The 21,038-nt window shown below is 35.8% G+C and overlaps 2 protein-coding genes across 3 annotated transcripts in view; one reads left to right on the top strand and one right to left on the bottom strand.

Annotated features, from left to right (window-relative positions):
- Positions 1-15,388, bottom strand: part of LOC140757040 (CUE domain-containing protein 2) — a 31,086-nt gene extending 15,698 nt beyond the window's left edge. The window contains exon 1 of the mRNA XM_073092594.1: positions 15,011-15,388. Within this exon, the coding sequence (XP_072948695.1) occupies positions 15,011-15,191 (181 nt within the window). The 5' untranslated portion in view covers positions 15,192-15,388. The remainder of the gene's footprint in view (positions 1-15,010) is intronic.
- The window catches only part of LOC140757039 (HMG domain-containing protein 4), a 225,810-nt gene continuing 216,868 nt past the window's right edge, over positions 12,097-21,038 (top strand). For both annotated transcript variants that reach the window (XM_073092592.1, XM_073092593.1), the window contains exon 1: positions 12,097-12,106. The gene's annotated coding sequence lies outside the window, so the exon portion shown is untranslated. The remainder of the gene's footprint in view (positions 12,107-21,038) is intronic.

Raw genomic sequence — 21,038 nt, forward strand, 5'->3', positions numbered from 1 at the left:
TTTCACCACGCCTTTATTAGCTAAACCTGTATGTATGTATATAATAGAATCTTTGAACGCTCTTTTTACCCACTTTGAATGGTCACTTTCAAAATTTTAAACGATCGTCAAGAATTGATGACAGAAATATAAAAATATTTTAAAAACAGGCCTTTTAATAATGTCATTTTATTTTTCATTTACTTCTCAAAAACTCTTTCATTTGATATCCATATCATATGAGTGCTTCTTTTTCCCCGCCATATTAGGTTGTCCGCGAAACGGTTTATATTGACGAAAATAGAAATAAACCGTATCATGCATTGTCATCCAAACCATTCAAGATTTAACCCTTATATATTCGAACTAACAAAGCAAGTTAAATAAAAACTTGTAATAAAGTTTGGAAAATCCAAAAGTGCACGACTTATAATGCTCATTTAATTATGAAATATAAAAAAAAAAAACTTAAGTCGTTCAAAATTAATTGCCGAAAAAACAGCTGTAGTAGGAAGAAGGTACTGCACAAGCGCCCCTGGTGGAATAAATGTACATAATATCTATAGATATACAGTCTTGTAGTTTTCGTTTTTTATTAATTGCAATTAAACTACACTGAATTAATTAATCATTCGCATTCAGTGACCTACAATCGTGGATTAGAATTTTTAAATTTTTTTTTTAACTCAATTGATGGATTTTTTCACAAGTTACAGTGTTTTCAGGTTTCACACATGACGGACAGGAAAATTTTTTGAACTATTTTGGTGATTTTTTCCAATTCTATTGCAGTAAATCAATTTTTAAAAAGTATGGAATTAATCTCCATTAAATTATCTCGACAATAGTATGCAAAATATCTTGATTCCGTGAACTATCAAGGCTATAACAATAAAAATAGCCGCCAAAATGAAGCGAAAAAAATTTTTCGATCGTAAAGCACTCTCTGATGCTTCGCAACATGAGTCGTGCAAAAATGTAAACTTTCCATCAAAGATACACACTGTTGCATTCTCATAAATCAATAACCGGCGGACGGATATAGACACAGCTCACCCGGGCATCGGGCAGTGGGCGTGGCGAGCCCTAGAATATTCTGAACCTACGCGCAGGTTCGATGCATTTCGCTTCTCATATTTATTTAAGAGAAAATACTTTACGAAATTATTAAAATAGTCTTAATGAAAATATATCAAACAAACCTATTTAATGCAAATTCTTTAGAAGAATAAAATAAATGACATTATTAAAAAGCCGGTTTTTAAAACACGTATAGGGATCCTGAGAGCTGCTGCAATGTTGCTGCTATTAAAAAAAACGACTTTACAATTGTCGAAAGGTGGTTGCACCAGTATGGTTCGACCAGTTGACGCGTTCCACCATCACATCTATTTTTTATAAGAGTAGCAGACGAGCATGCAGTCCACCTGAAGGTAAGTGGTTACTGCCGCCCATGGACATCTGTCAACCTCAGATAGGATTACATATTCGTACCTTAGGTCGAACATAGATGCGCTGCTACCTTTGAGGACTCAGCTGGATCGCCTCGGAAAAGTATGTCTCCCTTACAATACCGACCGCTTGTGTAGTGTGAAGCAGTTAAAATTTTTTGATACAACTCTTAACCTTCTATCATAACTGTGACTGTTGCATTCTCATAAATCAATAACCGGACGGATATAGACACAAGTCTCCCGGGCATCGAGCAGTGGGTGTGGCCAGCCCTTTCCCCAGCTAACGAGGGGAAACCTTCAAAAGGTTCCCAATGTCGTGGGAGTGACACGGGGTTATGTGGGATTCTTACCGCACTAAAACCCCCCGTGTGGCCGTCCTTGGCGCTGCGTAGAGGACTCCGGGATCTCCAAAGGAATGCAACCGGAGTCCTCTTAGCGCGTTGCCCCGTCGGGCTCCAACCAGGTGAGCATTACGCTCGCCACATCGTCTGGTGGGTACGACGGTATGCAACCACACATACATCCGTCCTTCCCGGGGTATTATAGTGTATTCACATTTGGGGTATTCACATTTGTAAATACAACACACCGCTGCAAATAAATCAATGAGCGGCAGACGGATATAAACACAGGTCACCCGGGCATCGGGCAGTGGGTGTGGCGAGCCCTAGAACATTCTGGAACCTACGCGCAGGTTCGATGCACTTTGCTTTTGATATTTATTTAAGAGAAAATACCGTACTTTTATAATTATGAAAACAAATATTTCAAACAAAAAATTTAATACTTTAGCGTGCAGTTATCATAATAATCAAAACGGATTGGATCAGTAGTTTCTAGAAAATCGCGGACAAACAAGTTTACATACATACATAGCGGTGAATACAGATCCTCTCTTTTTTGATGTTGATTAAAAAATAATTGGTACTTGATAGATATACATCGTATATATAGAGATCCTGGCAGATGTTGCAATGTTGGCTGGTATGAACAAACATATTTAAAATTCGGCTTACAATTACGAAAGGTAGCACCAGTATTGTTCGACCGGTTGGGGGTTCCAACGTCACACCTATTTGTAGCTTTAACCATTTATAAGAATCCTTTTCGATACAACTCTTAACTTCCTATCAAAATTGTAACCGAATCATTGCATCAACATAAATCAATAACCGGCAGACGGATATAGACACAGCTCACCCGGGCAACGGGAGGTAGTGGGCGTGCCGAGCCCTAGAATATTCTGGAACCTACGCGCAGGTTCGATGCACTCCACATTTGAAATTTATTTAAAAGAAATACTTTACGAAATTATTAAAACAGTATTAATGAAGGTATATCAAAGAAACCTATTTAATGCGAATTTTTAGCGTGCAGATAATATAAAGAATCTTATAGCTATACATCGTATATCAATAAGATCATCTATATCAAATGAGAGGGTTTTTCAAGAAGAATATGAAAAATAAAATTACATTATTAAAAAGCCTGTTTTTTAAATACATATAGGAATCCTGAAAGTTGCTGTAATGAAGTTGCTATTAAAACTACAATCGTCGAAAGGTGGTAGCACCGATATGGTTCGACCGGTTGGAGGCTTCCACCATCACACCTATTTTTTTTTTTTATAATATAGGAGTAACAGATTAGCATGCAGTCCACCTGTTGGTAAGTGGCTACTGCCGCCCATGGAAATCTATAATCAACCCCAGATAGAATTAGATATTCGTACCTGAGGTCGACCACAGATGCGCTGCTACCTCTGAGGACTAAAATTTAAACTTTCTATCAAAGATCTCAACGAACTGTTGCATTCTCATAAATCAATAACCGGCAGGCGGATATAGACACAGCTCACCCGGGCATCGGGCAGTGGGCGTGGCGAGCCCTAGAACATTCTGGAACCTACGCGCAGGTTCGATGCACTTCACATCTCTGTATTATATCTGTTTTAAGAGCTTCCCGCCCAGATAAATAATATTTTAACAAAATATTTCTAGTATAATAAAATAAGACTTCTATCTATGAAAACAAATGCTATTTACACATACAAATTCATAAATATGAGTATATTTTGTTTGAACCTTATTAAAACAAACTAGGCGACCACATAATTATAAGAACGGACTCTCCTACCATAGTTTTATATAAATTTACCAAGAGAGATCCCATACTTTTTAAATTTACCTGATATTGTTTAAATAAAGAATTTTGACGTGACTTAAAGATATGTCCAACAAGTCTACGCGATACGGATATATTTTGTACTACAGGCCAGCTATAGCCACGTAGTATCATTATAAAAGTAAGCTAGGGGTTCTTGCCTAATCAAATTAAATCATTTTTTTAAATTCAAAATAGGTTCTTTACAGAACACTTTTTGAATGTCAATACAACTACCACCACTTCACAAGGTGTTTCGTTATGGAGAAGAAGCGGCGAAAGAAACTCCATAACACACATCTTTTAAAAAAAATGTTTTTTACAATGTCAAACTTAACCTAATGGTACATGAGGAGCTGGAACTACTTCAAACCACATGTCAGTCAAATAATCACTTAGTTTATAGTACGCTTTTTCTATAGCGTTTGTTTAACGACATGTTTGAACTTTTTTTCTGTGTGAAATGTGGTCGGGTATTTTATTGTAGTAGCGAATACAGTTACCCATGAAAGATCTAGCTACCTTACATAATCTTTAAATTATGAAACATATATGAAATTTAAACTACACATACACATAAATTAAAGCTGCCGTGCCCTAATGATTCACGTGACTATTTACATTATTTTGATCAAATGAAAAGTGAGAGCACTTAAAATATCGTGCAAGTAAGAAAATAAGCAACACTTCATAACTTTGTTTAAAAACATAGTATGTATATAATAAACTAAGCATCAGCTGATAGGTAATGTGTTTGTTTCATCCGGGGTGGGGCAGGAGGGGCAGGCGGGGCAGGTGGGGTAACAGGTAGTGTCAGCTCTACGCGCTGAAATCCGCGCAAGTTCGATGCACTAGGACGCCATCGATCATGATTTCAGGTGGCTGTACCTTTTTATTTGCTTTATCTCCTGGAGAGTAAATTATGATATACTAATTAAAACCACACTATGTTGGGGTTCGGTCTCATTTTCCCATGGGCACCTTAGTATAAAAAAATATTTATTTGAGGTAGCAAATATGTTTACGATCCACCTGTTGCTAAGTAGACATTGCCCACCCCGTAATCTCACGAGTAACGGCGCATTTGTCACCGGTAGGAAATTAATCTTATCTGGGGTTCGTTATAGATGTCCAGCTAGATTGATAAAATTAATATTAACTTTAGAATTAATAATACACATTATAATTTTATTTCGATGAATCTTAAATCGTAATTATTAAATATTTTATTTAATGTATTATACATATATGTGTATGATATAATGTATATCATACACATTGTTTTTTTTTTTTATAAAATAAGAGTAGCAGACGAGCATGCAGTCCACCTGATGGTAAGTGGCTACTGCCGCCTATGGACATCTGTAATCAACCCCAGATAGGATTAGATATTCCTGAGGTCAGCCACAGATGCGCCGCTACCCCTGAGGACTAAGCTGGAACGCCTCGGAAAAGTCTGTCTCCCTTACCACACCCTTTACAGCGGAACACAGCAGCGCTTAACACTGCTGTTATTAGGTAGAAATAGGTGTTGCGGTGGTGCCGCCGGAGTCGAACCACAAAGGGTTCTACCACCTTCAATTACCTTCAATTGTACGCATAAATTAAGCATAAGCTATTACTGATAGGTACTATCTTTGTTTCATCCGGGGTGGGGCAGGCGGGGCAGGCGGGGCAGGTGGGGTAACAGGTAGTGTCAGCTCTACGCGCTGAAACCCGCGCAAGTTCGATGCACTAGGACGCCATCGATCATGATTTTAGCGCCCCCACGCTGTTTCAGGTGGCTGTACTTTTTTATTTGCACTTTATCTCCTGAAGAGTAAATTATGGCCTCCTGACTAAACCCGGGTATGTTTTTTTGTGACTTAGTCTGACATTCTCGTGGGAATTTTAAATGAAAGTATATTTTTATAAGATTGAAATAATTCCCATCCACCTGCTGGACATGCTAACAATACCTTGAAGGTGGTAGAACCCTTTGTGGTTCGATTCCGGCGGCACCACCGCCACACCTATTTCTGTTATAACAGCAGTTTTAAGCGCTGCTGTGTTCTGGTTTGAAGAGTGTGGTAAGGGAGACATACTTCTCCAGCGTTTCAACTTAGTCCTCAGGGATGGCGTCGCATCTGTGGTGTGGTGTAGTATGGACCTTAGGTAGGAATAATCCTACCTGGGGTTGATTACAGATGATGTCCATCAAGTGGAAAGCATGCTCGTCTGCGAAACTGACATATTTAAAAAAAAATCTATGAGTAGTAGTATTCATATACGACAGCGATCTTGCTGAAGTCGATCTCAGATACGTTGCAGCTTCCGAGGAATAAGATAGTCGCCTCATATGTGAGTCAGCAGGCATTTGCACTATTCCACCAAAACTTAAAACTGCGTCACTATAGAAATAGGCGGTGGTGAAACCTACCCTGTCTATTATAATGGTTTTACCACTTTTCATTTATATTTTTTTTTTATAATATTGGTGTTGCAGACTAGCAAGCAGTCCATCCGATGGTAAGTGGCTACTGCCGCCCATGGACATCTGTAATCAACCCCAGATAGGATTAGATATTCCTACCTGAGGTGGGCCACAGATTCGCCGCCACCCCTGAGGACTAAGCTGGAACGCCTCGGAAAAGTCTGTCTCCCTTACCACACCCTTCAAAACGGAACACAGCAGTGTTAAGCACTGCTGTTATTAGGTAGAAATAGGTGTGGCGGTGGTGCCGCCGGAGTCGAACCACAAAGGGTTCTATCACCTTCTGATATATGGAGATGCAACCTTGTATAAAAAATAAACCACAATATGAATACTGATTTTTTATACGCAAGGTACAGGATTTTGTTGTCTTTTCTTTTGTATATTCTATATAAGTTGACCATTTACCACAAAAATACATTTTATCTACCTTTCTATTAGCTACTCTCATGTTACCAATAGCTTTTAATGTAGACAAAACATTATAAAACTAATTAACTTTTAATAAAATGCATCTTTGCCACGGTGATAACAAAATAACGCGATTCGGGAGGCAGTAGGGGAGAGTGGGGAGGTGACGGTGAGTTACATGAAATCGGGGATGATTTGAGCCCGAAACTATCACCGATAAAAAATATATCCGAAACCATAACTAAATTCGATATGAACGTTTCGTATTATTTTTTTTAATAAAGGCGGAGTCTAAAAGAAACACTTATGAAAAGTATTCACCAAGCTACCGCTGTTCAGTGCAAATAACATGGAATCGTAACCTATTTGCATATTATAATCGATAGTATCGAAAATCGTATCCATTATAAAACTTTTAATAAATATACGTAGCAGTGTTGTTCTTACGCTTAGTCCACAGAAGTAGCAACGCATCTGAGGCCGATTTCAGATAGGAAACTAATCTTATCTGGGGTTGACTCCGGATATGCATCGGCGGCAGTTGTCACTCACCACTTACTACTGTTCCAAAAAAAGGATTCCATAATATATTTCTATTTCATAAATATTTAATTGTAAAAAAAGCGTGGGGTGCACACTCTCGGTAGTTATAAATATTTTACTGACAGACATGAGCAGAAGGACCAACATTTTGATATTTTCAAAAGCACCCCACGCTTTTTTTTACAATTAAATATTTCTTTTTTCGTTGTTAATTCAATTTTTCATTAAAATTTTTCTAAGTTTATTTTATATTTTTTAGTTAAATTTCTCATAAAAGCGAGTACTTTCGTTTTTTTAAACTATATTTATTTTTTATTTTTTAGTTAAGTTTCTTATAAAAGCGAGTTCTTTATTTTATTTAATAATTATTTATTGTTTTATTTATATCTGCTGTTCACATTAAGTATCCACAAAGCGTCATAATTATAAGGATGTATGTTGATCTCTTTCTACTGAAAAACGGAGTTACTCTGCCAAACATACAAGTGAAGCTAATATAAAGCGTGTAAAAAAGGAAAAATAAATACATATAATCTTGTCAGTTTTCCACCAAGTATTTTCATAAAATGCACCTTTGACATTACATTAATAAATCTGATACGAACATGCGACGTGGGAGGCAGAGGTGCAGGGGAGATTGGGGAGGTGAAGGTGTTATAAATACATCAAATAGGTGCTGCATAAATCCTGTGCGCAGCGCTCTAGGGCTCTACGCCCACTCTCCCCCGCCGCACCCTGGTAACTTGTAATAATATCCGTCTGCCGGATATTGATTTTGTTTCGCTGACTCAATTATAACTATGATTTAATAGATAGATAGATGTAACATCGACTAATTAATTGATACTGCTAATATTGACAGATTCTATAAGAGTATTACAAAACGACAAATTAGTATCATTAGTTTTATCTTCTTTTTATATAATATAGAGTAGCAGACGAGAATGAAGTTAACGTGATGTTAAGTAGCTACTGCCGTCCATAATCCACCCCGGATAAGATTAGATTCCTACTGGAGATAGGCCATAGATACGCAGCTACCCTTAAGGACTAAGCTGGAACGCCTCGGAAAAGTATGTCTCCCTTACCACACCCTTCAAACCAGAACACAACAGCGCTCAACATTGATGTATAAGGCAAAAATAGGTGTGGCGGTGGTGCTATCGAATTCAAACTACAGAGTGTTCTACCACCTTCAATACCTGTTGCAAGCAAGCATGGGCTTAGTAAACATTTTAAGAGGGTTGGAGGGAGGGGTGTCTCCCAAAGCGATGGCGTCAGAGGAGTGGGCGGCGCAGATCACAGTTGAGTTATAAGCTACTGTCATTGTCCATGAAAAATTGTGGTTACCACCTATGTAAGTAACTCCTATTTGTAAATCATAAACTAACTTCACATAGAGCGAAGATTCAACCAGAAACCAATTACAAGTGCTGGTGACACACGTGTAATTGCTGTAATACAGGGTAACACCTAGCACGGCAGACAATGCCTTCTGAAATATTTTTTAAACACTAAGCTAATTTAGTATGTATCATATTAACTTTGTAACATTTTTGGTCAAATAAAGTGTTATTATTATTTATTATTAATTACTCCTGGTGACTAAGATAGTCACCTCATTATATAAGCCAGCCGGCATCAAGACTACCACCGAAACGAAGCAATTACTTCACGCTAGAAAAAGCTGACGATGGTATCCTCCCGGTCAAACCATACTTTTCTAATAGCTTTCGAATTTATATGATAATCTTAAAGTTACTACAGCTAGGGACCTGCTATTATTGGTCTTTTTTATATTTTATAAGAGTAGCAGCGTGAAGTCCACCTGATGGTAAGTGGCGATCGTCGCCCATGGAAATCTGTAATGAACCCAAGATAGGATTAAATATTCTTATCTGAGGAGGTGAGAACACGCATGCACCGACACCCCTGAGGACTAAGCTGGAACGCCTCGGAAAAGTATGTCTCCCTTACCACACCCTTCAAACCAGAACACAGCAGCGTTTAACACTGCTGTCTTAGGCAGAAATAGGTGTGGCGGTGGTTCCGCCGGCATCGACCTACAGAAGGTTCTACCACCTTCATATTTGCGATCGAACCATACCTACTTTGTCAACCACCTCTCTATTTTAGTTTTAGAAATTCACTTCAGCGAGGCACCATAAAGCACAATGCAACGATGCTATGATGAGTCTATTCAATTATTCAAATAGTTTGATGCTTGTACCACATAAAGGACTCGATAAACTGATACGTGGGGGCTTATGGGCGGTGGGTGGAATGGGGTGGTTCGAACATGCATATAAATACACGTGTAGCCTTCGTTGCGTCTAGCTCATTCTGCGGCCCCTGGATGCCCGGGCGAGCTGATATACTGTATATAATAATATATATGTACAGTGTACTTTAAATAATGATTTTAGTCCAAAAACGTGGCTTGTTACAGTCCGCGCCAAACTGCTAGTCCGCTCTGAAGTTGTTGCGAGCAGGTGTAGTCATACAATTAATTATATGTTAATTTGCACACCTTATAAAGGTAGAATAAGAGACGATGTAATTTGTAAATTAAGATCATTTTATGTACCTTATCCTTATGCAAATAAAGAAATTGAATTGAATTGAATTTGCTATGGCGACGCGATTCATTTCTATATTCAGAGCGGACTAGCAGTTTTACGCGGACTATACCTGGTTATGAAGGGTAATTTTTCGAGCGTATGTATGTGTGTATGTATGTATGTATGTCTCAGTCTTTGGCGCGCTCAACAGCCCAAACGATTTGACGGATTTTAAAATATGAGATGTCGTTGAATTCGTCTAAATTGTGGAATTGACATAGATAGCCTATGTCAATTCCACAATTTAGACGAATTTAAGCAATCGGGTTTTTTGTTTCTATAATTTTCAGTTAAGTTTCTTATTCACATTTAAATGAGAGGTAAAAAATCGTTATTTTGGATAACATTATTTAAGCATTTATATGTGTATATAAAAAGCAGTGATAGCCTAGTGGTTAAGAAACGCGGCCTCTCGATCGAGGAGTCCGAGGTTCAAATCCCAGGCACGCACCTCTGATTTACAAATGTATGTGCGTATTAGATATTAATTATCACTTGCTTATACTGTGAAGGAAAACATCGTGAGGAAACCTTCATACCTGAGAGATTTATAAAAAAAAATTAAAGGTATGTGAAGTCTACCAATACGCACTTGGCCAGCGCGGTGGACTATGGGCTAATCCTTCTCATTCTGAGAGGAGAACCGTGCCCAGCAGTGGGACAGTAATGGGTAGATGATGATGATGAAGCATTTACATTACATTCATTTGTTGTATAAAGGCTTAGAATAGTCACAATTCTCTTATTGCCGATATTTAGATTTTTATAACATTCAATTATTGAAATAAGTTGGTGCTTGTATTACATAAAGGACTCGATAACGATACGTGGGGGTTGTGGGCGGTGGGTGTAAGGGTGGTTTGAACATATAAATAAACCTGTAGCCTACGTTGCGTCTAGCGCATTCAGGCCCCTGGATGCCCGGGCGAGCTGATATACGATATATAATTATTTAGGTATATGTAGACTTTGGACTTTAAATTATGATTTTGAGTATAAAATTGCAGACTTTTGTATAGTTCTAGCTCAGAGATTCTAGAATGGGAGTGAGGTAGAAATAACATTACTTTGGATAACATTATTTACGCACTAAGTTATATGTATGTATTTATTATTATTTTTTATAATATAGGAGTAGCAGAAAAGCATGCAGTCCACCTGATGGTAAGTGTTTACTGCTGCCCATGGACATCTGTAATCAACACCAGATAGGATTAGATATTCCTACCTGAGGTCGGCCACACATGCTCTGCTACCTGGGGACTAAGCTGGAACGCCTCGTAAAAGTATGTCTCCCTTACCACACCCTTCAAACCAGAACAGAGCAGCGCTTAACACTGCTGTTATAAGGCAGAAATATGTGTGGCGGTGGTGTCGCCGGAGTCGCACCACAAAGGGGTTCTACCACATTCAAAATCGAAAATATAAATTCTTTTATATTTTCTTCATGTCGACCTACAAGTGTCAATTATCTTATTGCCAATTAAATATTGTAGTAATAATAGAGCATGCAGTCCACCTAGTAGTAGGACCCTTTGTGGTTCGACTCCGGCGGCACCACCGCCACACCTATTTCTGCCTCATAACAGTAGCGTTAAGCGCTGCTGTATTCAGGTTTGAAGGGTGTGGTAAGGGAGACATACTTTTCCGAGGCGTACCAACTTAGTTCTCAGGAGTAGCGGCGCATTAAGGGCCAACCTCACGTAGGAATATCTAATCCTATCCGGGGTTGATTATTGTCCATGGGCGGCAGTAGTCACTTACCATCAGGTGGATGGCCGCCTCATATTTAAGTCAGCAGACCACGCCCCTCCATCGAAACGTAAGAACACCGTCACGCTAGAAATAGGTGTGTATAGGTGGTACTTCTCCGATCGATCGGTATTGGTTTAACCACCTATCTATGTTTGGTTGAAAAATCCCAGCAAATCAATTGTAACCATTATAAAGATTAGCCATATGTTTCGATTTCGTGCAAATAAACATAATTCTAAGTTATTTTGTTACTAACACTTCAAATTATATTTAAATACGCAAAAACTACTAAATATATTTGCGCTAGCAGATGGTAGTACCCATGTACCAGTCGCAAAAGCTGATATATTTTCTGTTTATATTATAAACACTTAGTTTAGTTTTATAACTTAGTAAAAGTACGCATAATTTTGTAGTACAAAAATGCCACACTAGCTTTTCAAACAACTTCTGTAACAATATCTGGTAATTTTGAAGCAAGTTCTATAAAACAATGAGATCCTATGTCACCATTATTTGAAAATCAACACTAAGGGGAAGGGGGGGGGGGATAGGGGTTTGACTAAAACGTTATTCTAGAAATTGTCCGATTTCAATCTTCGGTAAAAAAAATGGATAGATTGAGTATTAACAACGGACGTTTCTCGAATTTACCAAGTCTCGATTTCAAATTTTAATCTTTGGTAGACAAAATTTCAATAGATTGCGTATCAATAACGGACGTTTCTAGAATTTACTAAATATCGATTTTTTAAAGTTAAATTTGGATGGATAGATTATTAGTACCGGGTGTTAACGATAGGGTACTTTAAGCTCTGCATGACAAGAGGCGACCAATTAGCGACCCAGCCCGGATACCCGGGTAACCGCCTGTCTCTATTGATTTCCGGATTAAATGCAACCGGCTCGCTGTCTAATCTAATGTTTAACGAGTTTCAAGGGTCCGTAGGAATAGTAAAAACGGAATTTTGTCCTGTTCTCGCATGTAAAAGTTCTATTTTAAAAAAGACGCTTTTTACAATACAGCCGCACACTAAGTTACCCTGCGCCGTGGGTGTCATGGACACACACAAAGACAGACACAAACACCCAGACCCAAACAGAAATAAAAACTCATCATTCAGGTATCTGTCTGGCCGGGGATCGAACCGTAGATCGGTATGGTGACCGCTTCGCCCCGCGGGTTGCAGTTGAGAAGTGATATTTCTTTTGAAGTCTTATCCGTTTGTTCGTATGTCTCAATTTTTTCAGAAGATTTATGTCTTAGGACATATGTATACACGAGCTTTTGCAAGCGGCTTCGCTCGCGTTACGAAGTAATATTTTCATCCCCTATTTTATCCCCTTGGGGGTAGAATTGATCAAAATCCTTTCTTAGCGGATGCCTATGACATAACATCTACCTGCAAGCCAAGTTTCAGCCCGATCCGTCCAGTGGTTTGGGCTATGCGTTGATAGATCACTATGTCAGTCACCTTTGAGTTATATATATTTAGATATATCTGTCTGCCTTTGTCCAGTAGTGGACCTTAAAAGGCAAAATCATACCCTTCAAACCGGAACACAGCAGCACTGTTATTAGGCAGTGTAATGAACTGAATACTTGATAAGTCAAGTATTCTCTAGTAAGCCTCTAGTAAGCTAGAGAATTACATTAAAAATAGAAAATTCATTGCTTAAAAACATGACTCCCGCAATTTAGATGAATCCAACGACACCTCTTGTTTAAGTTAATATTAATTAAAGTTAATATTTGTAATTGTGCGTTGTTTGGGCTTTAGGGTGTGGTCAAAGAACATGTTCATAATACTTTATTCTCCACAGTTGAGTAATAATGTGGTAAGGGAGACAGACTTTTCCGAGGCGTTCCAGCTTAGTCCTCAGGGGTAGCGGCGCATCTGTGGCCGACCTCAGGTAGGAATATCTAATCCTATCTGGGGTTGATTACAGATGTCCATGGGCGGCAGTAGCCACTTACCATCAGGTGGACTGCATGCTCGTCTGCTACTCTTATATTATACAAAAAAAAAAAAAAATAATAAGACAGGAGATCCCAAACCGATTTTTTAAAAGAACTGTTAACACATAACCGAGGAAATCAGAGGCATGTGCCTGGGATCTTAACCGTGGACCTACAATTGAGAGTTTCAACAACTGGGCTTCCATTGCCTCGCATCACTTACCAAACATTCTTTTTCCCGATAGTTATAACAATGGAACACAGTCCATCTTTTCCTTTATAATAATATAGAAGTAGCATGATGCCAAAGGGCTACTGCCATACTGATATAAGTCCTACCTGATGTCGGCTACAGATGTGTTGTTATAGTCCGGGCTAAACTGCTTGTACACTCTGAAGTTGTTGCGAGCAGGTGTAGTCATACAATTTGCTATGGCGATGCAATTCATTTCTATATTCTGAGTGGACTAGCAGTTTTATACGGACTATACTTCTTGGGACTCAGTTGGAATGCCTCGGAAAAGTATGTCTCCCTTACCACACCCTTCAATTGGAAGAAAGCAATGCCGAACACTGCTGTTATTAGGCAGAAATAGGTGTAGAGCTGGTTCCTCCGGAGCCAAACCAAAAAAGGTTTTACGATAGGAGAGTAAGTAGCAGCTGCTGCCCGTAGTCTTCCATAATTAACCTTAAATAAGATTGGAGATTTACCTGATATCGCCACAGTAGCGTTATTAACCCTGAGGACCAAGTCAGAACAACTTAGTAATAAGCATAGATTAGTAAAGATACTTCGCCGCCTTGAAATTGAATGAAGCCGCAAATGGCTTATTATAGTAAGTTCCTTTTTTGAATTCTTTACAATTAAAAACATTTTTAGAGAAAATTTACGAATAAATAAATAATACTGCGTAATTTACATGATCATTACATTATTTATAATAATAATTTCAAATATTTTAGGGACATTTTAGCACGGAGACGTGGCAAAACTTTTTTACACAACTATTTCAATTCTCAAAACTGGGTACATTTTCTCGTTAGGAGTGAGTAATCTTTACTAATCTATGGTAATAAGGCAAAAATGGGTGTGGCTTTCTGCCTCTGGATGCATACTCTGTTGACATATATATACCACCTTTCAATGAAGTCCCATTCGCTATATCCGGCCTCATGAAGATTCCTCCTATGATTGATTTGTCCAATTTTCATTAGGAAGTCTGGGAATGAACTTCCCATAACTATTTTTAGAGTAAATAATGATGATAATTATGCAAACGCAAATTCTCGGTTATAAAATGTCTAATTAATAGTGTATTTAGTTTAATTTATATATTTTTTTCAAAAGTATGTCAAAAAATCTTATTAGATATTTTAGAGGCACCTTCCATTTTGAATTGCAAATGCTAAATTTAAATTACAATTTTTTTTTAGAACATAATGCATAAATTTTCGCCCAGAATTTAATATATTTTTATCTAAACATTAGAAAATAGGCAGTTGCGCTCTTGCTAGCATTCAACAATTGATTTTCGCATTTTAAGAAAATTAATTTTAAATATAGAAATGCCTTCGCTAGAACGCCGGGTTCGAAATTCGAATTTATTTGACCTAAAGTTAAAGTGAGACTTAGAAAAAATAAAAAACTTACCTTCGACGTCAAAGCAGGAATCGCGAGATGCCTCTTCGATGATGGTCACAACATACGAGAGCACGATATCGTCAATCGCGCTCACATTAGCGGTAGGGATATTTTTATTGATGAAATTAAACAAACTCTGCTTAACTTCAGACGCTAGGGAAGGTTTTGCCTGAGATTCTACGCTAGTCATCTTTGCGAAAAATCGAGGACTTAACCGCGTTCCGGCTCGATACCCAAGCTCACTAGGCGCTCTGGCGTAACGTAAGAAGCGAATTAATGGCTCAAATTTTAATTTTAGAAGCCAAGTTCAGTGATGAGTTATTGCTTATCAGACCTTCAAACGAAAACTGAAGCGAGATCGCCTGAACAGCCGAAAGCTCAACTCGACGGAAACGGGAAAATCAATAATACGGTGTTTTTTTTTAATAAACAAATTGTTTCTTTCTCTTTTAGGGCAAAGGTGTACCACCAAACATCCTTGTTTCAATAATATTTGTAAAAAAATTACCGTGTGCTAATAAAAAAAATATATAAAATCAATGGAATTTTTGTTTGTAATTTAATATTGATTTTGTTTTCAGTGCAAATTTAAGTTTGTAAGTTGTGAAATCGGAACGCAATTGTCAATTATAAGGGCGCGAATTTTGAATCTCGACTTGAGATTACGACATTGTAACAAAAACCTTTGAGTTCATTGTTCAAAAGAAATTAACCTTCCATCTTCTTGATTAATTACACAAAGTCATAGTCATTTCATTATAATCATCTGTTTTTTTTTTTTCAAAAACTATTCTATTGTTTTCTAGATGAAAATAATTATGTGGAATGTTGTGCTCACGGCTGAATTTAAAAAATGCACAATACTATTAGGTTCACCTTTAAGATTAGATAGAAAAGTAAAAAAATTGCGTTTCAAATGTTCTATTAACTTTTTACATCTAATTTTATTTAAATAAGTTATAACAGAAGAACTTATATTACAGCGCCATCTAGTATCCAGTAGCAGAACATGATCGCATCAAATTATTCATCAAGAGTTTTTGCCAAATATTTTTGCTCATGTATTTTTTTGTGGAAACTTGTATAATAGTTTTAAAATAAAAGCTAATAATGTATTCCTACTGTACCAGTATTTTTATATTACTTAGAAGTACTGGATCTTCTGATAAATCAAAGGGTTTATCCCTATATGGTTTGACTTCGGGGATACCACCTCCATACCATAGATTAGTAAAGATTACTCACTCCTAACAAGAAAATGAAACCAGTTTTGAGAATTGAAAATGTTTTTATTTGTCAAGAATTCAAAAAAAGAACTTTTGCCGCCTTGAAATTGAATGAAGCCACAAACGGCTTATTAGTAAGTTTTTTTTTTGAATTTTTGAATACGGGTGTGATAAATAAAAGTGGATAGAATAAACTCCCTCATCTTTTTCAAATCGATATATTTCAATTAAAATTTTAAAATATAACGAACAATAATATTTAAATAGCCTTAATACTAAATGATTGGTAACACAACGCCGATTTCACAACTACATGGTTTTTAACAACAATTTATTTTAGTTAGGAAATAAGATATAATTTGATTATATCCGCACCATAGACAAAGGTATTTGACATAAGAAAGCGCGCTAAAAATATTTTAAATGAAAAACAATTTGTTAGAATTTCAATTTTAAATTTAAATAACGTAGTTTCTGATCTTCATTCGTTTTTATATTGTAATTAATTAATAATTATATCAAAGATGTTACCAAATTATTTTATCTAGTATTTTTAATGTTTATATTATAGGTACAACATACATATAAATATACTATTCAGATTTCCAAACTATTTTGTTGATAAAACTTATTGTGTTTTATAAAAAAATCAAGTTTAGCAAGATTTTAATAATATTAAGCTACAATAACACGTAATATGTATACACATAATATTTCTTTTTATATAAATAATTTTAAACAATTTCTTCATATTACAAATACCTTTGTGTATGTTGCCAGCTTACAAAAAGTAGAAAGATAAGAAAAGGTAGATACAGATAGAAAATTAGGATTAGAAGGCAGTTAGGAGTGTCGCGACAGACTGTGTTGCAATATTATTTATAAAAGCGTGATTTAAACCTCGTACAATTAAATAATACAAAATAACTTTCTACACTCATAGTCTTACAAGGATTCCATATTACATATATAATTCGCGTAAAACTGCTAGTCCGCTCTGAATATAGAAATGAATCGCGTCGCCATAGCAAATTGTATGACTACAACTGCTCGCAAAGACTTCAGAGCGGACTAGCAGTTTGGCGCGGACAATACCATGTTCACACAAAGACACACAAACACCCAGACCCGGAACAGAAATCTAGATTAATCTGTGCCCGTTATTAATAATCGATCTGTCCAATGTTTTGCATACTAAAAACGAAATTTGACAATTTCTGCCTACTTACCTATTGACAAATTTCGATCGCTAGCCAAAAGTTGATCAGATTTGTTGTTGGAATATTAATAATGGGTTTTAGATGTTTACTTGGGCGGATATCGAACCCGGAACTGCATGTCAGACCGATATGCTGGCATACAAGTCGTCTTAAATAGTGTCTTTACTATATCCTGGCAAATACATATACTTTTTTCTAATTTCATTTTCTTATTGATATACTATTCAATAGTCATTTAGTATACCTGTGGCGCCATCTATTATCGAGTTGTATTTTTGAGAACTTATTTCCGACCTCTATTTTGACAACCATTATTATTCTATGTGCATCTATTACTAGGTTTCAAGTGTAGGAGACTAGGTAGATTTTTCTTATTTTTATGGAATACTTATAACTGTATATAAATAAATTATGTTTTGTTTGTTATGTATATGTATAACTATTATATATTACAGGTACTTGGATGTGAATAATGTTATGAAAATAAATTTCTATCCTTGAAGTTATTTGGTGAAAATAAGTATGCTTTTTAGCCCTTTAAAACTGCGAATTATAAGGATTTTAAAATGATCAAAATATAATAATTTAATAACAAAAATTCTGAAACTATAAAACAATTTGGCTTTTCATAAACAGTATTTGAAATCAAGCTTATCTTTTTAAATACAATTAAATTGTATAATTTTATATATAAGTGTATTACTTTTCTTAAAACAATTATTCTCATATATTTCTATAGCTGCCATTATTATGTTGTTTACTAATATACATATAATTATTTATATTACAATATACATAATTGTAATATTTTTCAAAATTATATTTTGATTTGTCGAGCTCTGTCTATATAAATTTATAATTAAAACATATTTGACATTACAACAAATAGATTAATATATATTCTTTCAACAATTCTGTTATAAAAAAAAACGCGCCAAATGAACTAAATATTTGAAACAAAACCATAAACAATGGTCTTAATGTTTACTTAGGAATAGGGATGGACTTAAGTCAGAAAATATGACGTCAATGTATCATAGACAATAGTATTTTTTATTACAATTCTTAAAGATGAGATAGACTTTGAAGGAAGTTAGAACATAATTATAATTTTTACGATTCTTCAACATTTTAATTTTATAACAACTATATTTTAGGAGAGAATAGAAGTATAAAATAATAAACATCTTTTTCATTTAAATAAATTTAAAATTTAAAGTGAATTCATCAGATTAGGTATATAAGAATGGTTAAAAGTCATAAAAAAATATCAAAAAATAATAAAAAATCTGGATCTCGACAACAGCGACATCTAGCAAGTCTATTTATACCTGAGAATTAATTCTCCATAAGTCCATAAGACCATAAATCTGACATTCGTTTAAAAATAAAAATAATGTATTTTATTTACACTTCTATATGAAGATGTGCTATTTGGTAAAACCAGTGCATATATATTTATGTATAATTAATTTCATACATTATTTCTACATGTTATCATTTATATGTTTATTCTTTGATTTTATTCTTAATTGACGACTAGAAATGTACTTTGGCAGTTGGAGATATTATGTGGACTTATTTTTATACAATATTTTAATATAATCTTTTATTTTGGAAATAACATTTAAATTTTACTTATACTAAGGTAGCCTCAAGGACAAAGTTTCATTAAAAATTGTTTTTTTTGACTTAAGACTGTTTCATTACTTATACATCTTTTTTATGACTGGCAGGACTTCAGTCGTCTGCAAATATTTATTTACCCCTAAGTGTATATAAAATGGATTGTTTGTATGTATGTTATGTATAATATTACAAAATCATCTGTGATCAAGTATCTATACAATTATACTAATTTTCATGGCGATCCTTAAACTGTATAAATAAGCTTACACAGCGTCATCTAGTGGCAAGTTACAACAACAAAATTAAAAATCATTATGAACTAGCAATTATTGTAAAAACTAAAATCCGTCTGCTCTAAATATTAACTATGGTTACTCTAGCAATTAAGACGAACTAGCGACATCTCATTTGTTAAAATCAGTTGTGCCATTTCGGCTGTAAAACGCGCCAACGAATGAGACGAGACATACGAATAGTCCGCGTAAAACTGCTAGTACGCTCTGAATATAGAAATGAATCGCGTCGCCATAGCAAATTGTATGACTACACCTGCTCGCAACTTCAGAGCGGACTAGCAGTTTGGCGCGGCTATACATTCAAAAAACATTACCCTCCGTAATCGGGTAAAAACATTTTTCAACTGTAATGACGTTCGGTGTCCAAATCAATAAATGACAAACATACTAAAAATCCATTTTATATAATTGTGTTACGATAATGAAATTTAGTCTTTGAGGCTAAGGTATCGTCCAAACTAACCCGCTTCCCGCGCGGAATCATACTTTGAACACTATTCTTACAATATACAACCTAACAGCAAAAAATTCAATATCACGTAACAAGCGTATTTACTCTCACAAATCGACAAATATACATAATAATATATAATATTCATTTCGTATATTTAATATTAAATGTACATCAATAGATCGCGCTTTTAGAATTACTATGACGTGGATGTAAATACCATGTACTCGAGAAAAATGCATTTGAATTACCCTTAGTATGAGTTTTTACGTTTGCTCGAAAACATTCACTGTTTTTGTTTTTTTTTTTTATAATATAGGAGTAGCAGACGAGCATGCAGTCCATCGGATGTTAAGTGGCTACTGCCGCCCATGGACGTCTGTAATCAACCCCAGATAGGATTAGATATTCCTACTTGAGGTAGGCCACAGATACGCCGCTACCCCTGAGGACTAAACTGGAACACCTCGGAAAAGTCTGTCTCCCTTACCACACCCATCAAACTGGAACACGGCAGCGCCTAACACTGCTGTTATTAGGTAGAAATATGTGTGACGGTGGTGCCGTGTGGTTCTACCACCTTCGAGGTATTTGGACATACAGCGCCCCTGTGGACTATATCTTTAATTTGACAAATATAAATACAATGCATTTATTTTTTCATATTTAATTTAATTTTGATAACGTTATTGTTCTGTTTTTAAACTTATACGACTATTGTAGAATTTTAGTTCCGACACGGTCCACGGGGGCGCTGTATGGGCGAATTTGTAAACGAACGTTTTCGAGCAAACGTAAAACCTCATACTAAGGGAACAGGAGTATTGCCTTCAACTCCCTCTCAACCCAACATCGACACTACTGCCATCTAGCGGGTACGGTGATCACACTATCACTTTTTAGTGTTTTCTTGTACATAACTTTGACGATTGCACATAGATACGTTATTGTAATTCTAAAGGTGCGTAATATTTATATTATCTTTATTATATTAAAATTTCTCACATTCAACTCTTAGATGAAAATAATCCATAAAGCGTATTGGTTTAAATTTTACAATGTGACTATTTGTACAGGTACTGGACTAATAAATTATATTTATTCGTACATTTATTCAATTGGTTATGTTAGTTTAGGTTAGTTTAGGTTACGTTAGGTTTTAATTTTTTTTTTCTCAAAATCTACCGGTTCGAATCGGATAATAATAAATTGTTT

The sequence above is a fragment of the Epargyreus clarus genome, unplaced genomic scaffold, assembly GCF_041222505.1.
Source record: "Epargyreus clarus isolate Ecla_fem2 unplaced genomic scaffold, WU_Ecla_fem_2.2 ptg000036l, whole genome shotgun sequence".
NCBI classification, from domain to species: domain Eukaryota; kingdom Metazoa; phylum Arthropoda; class Insecta; order Lepidoptera; family Hesperiidae; genus Epargyreus; species Epargyreus clarus.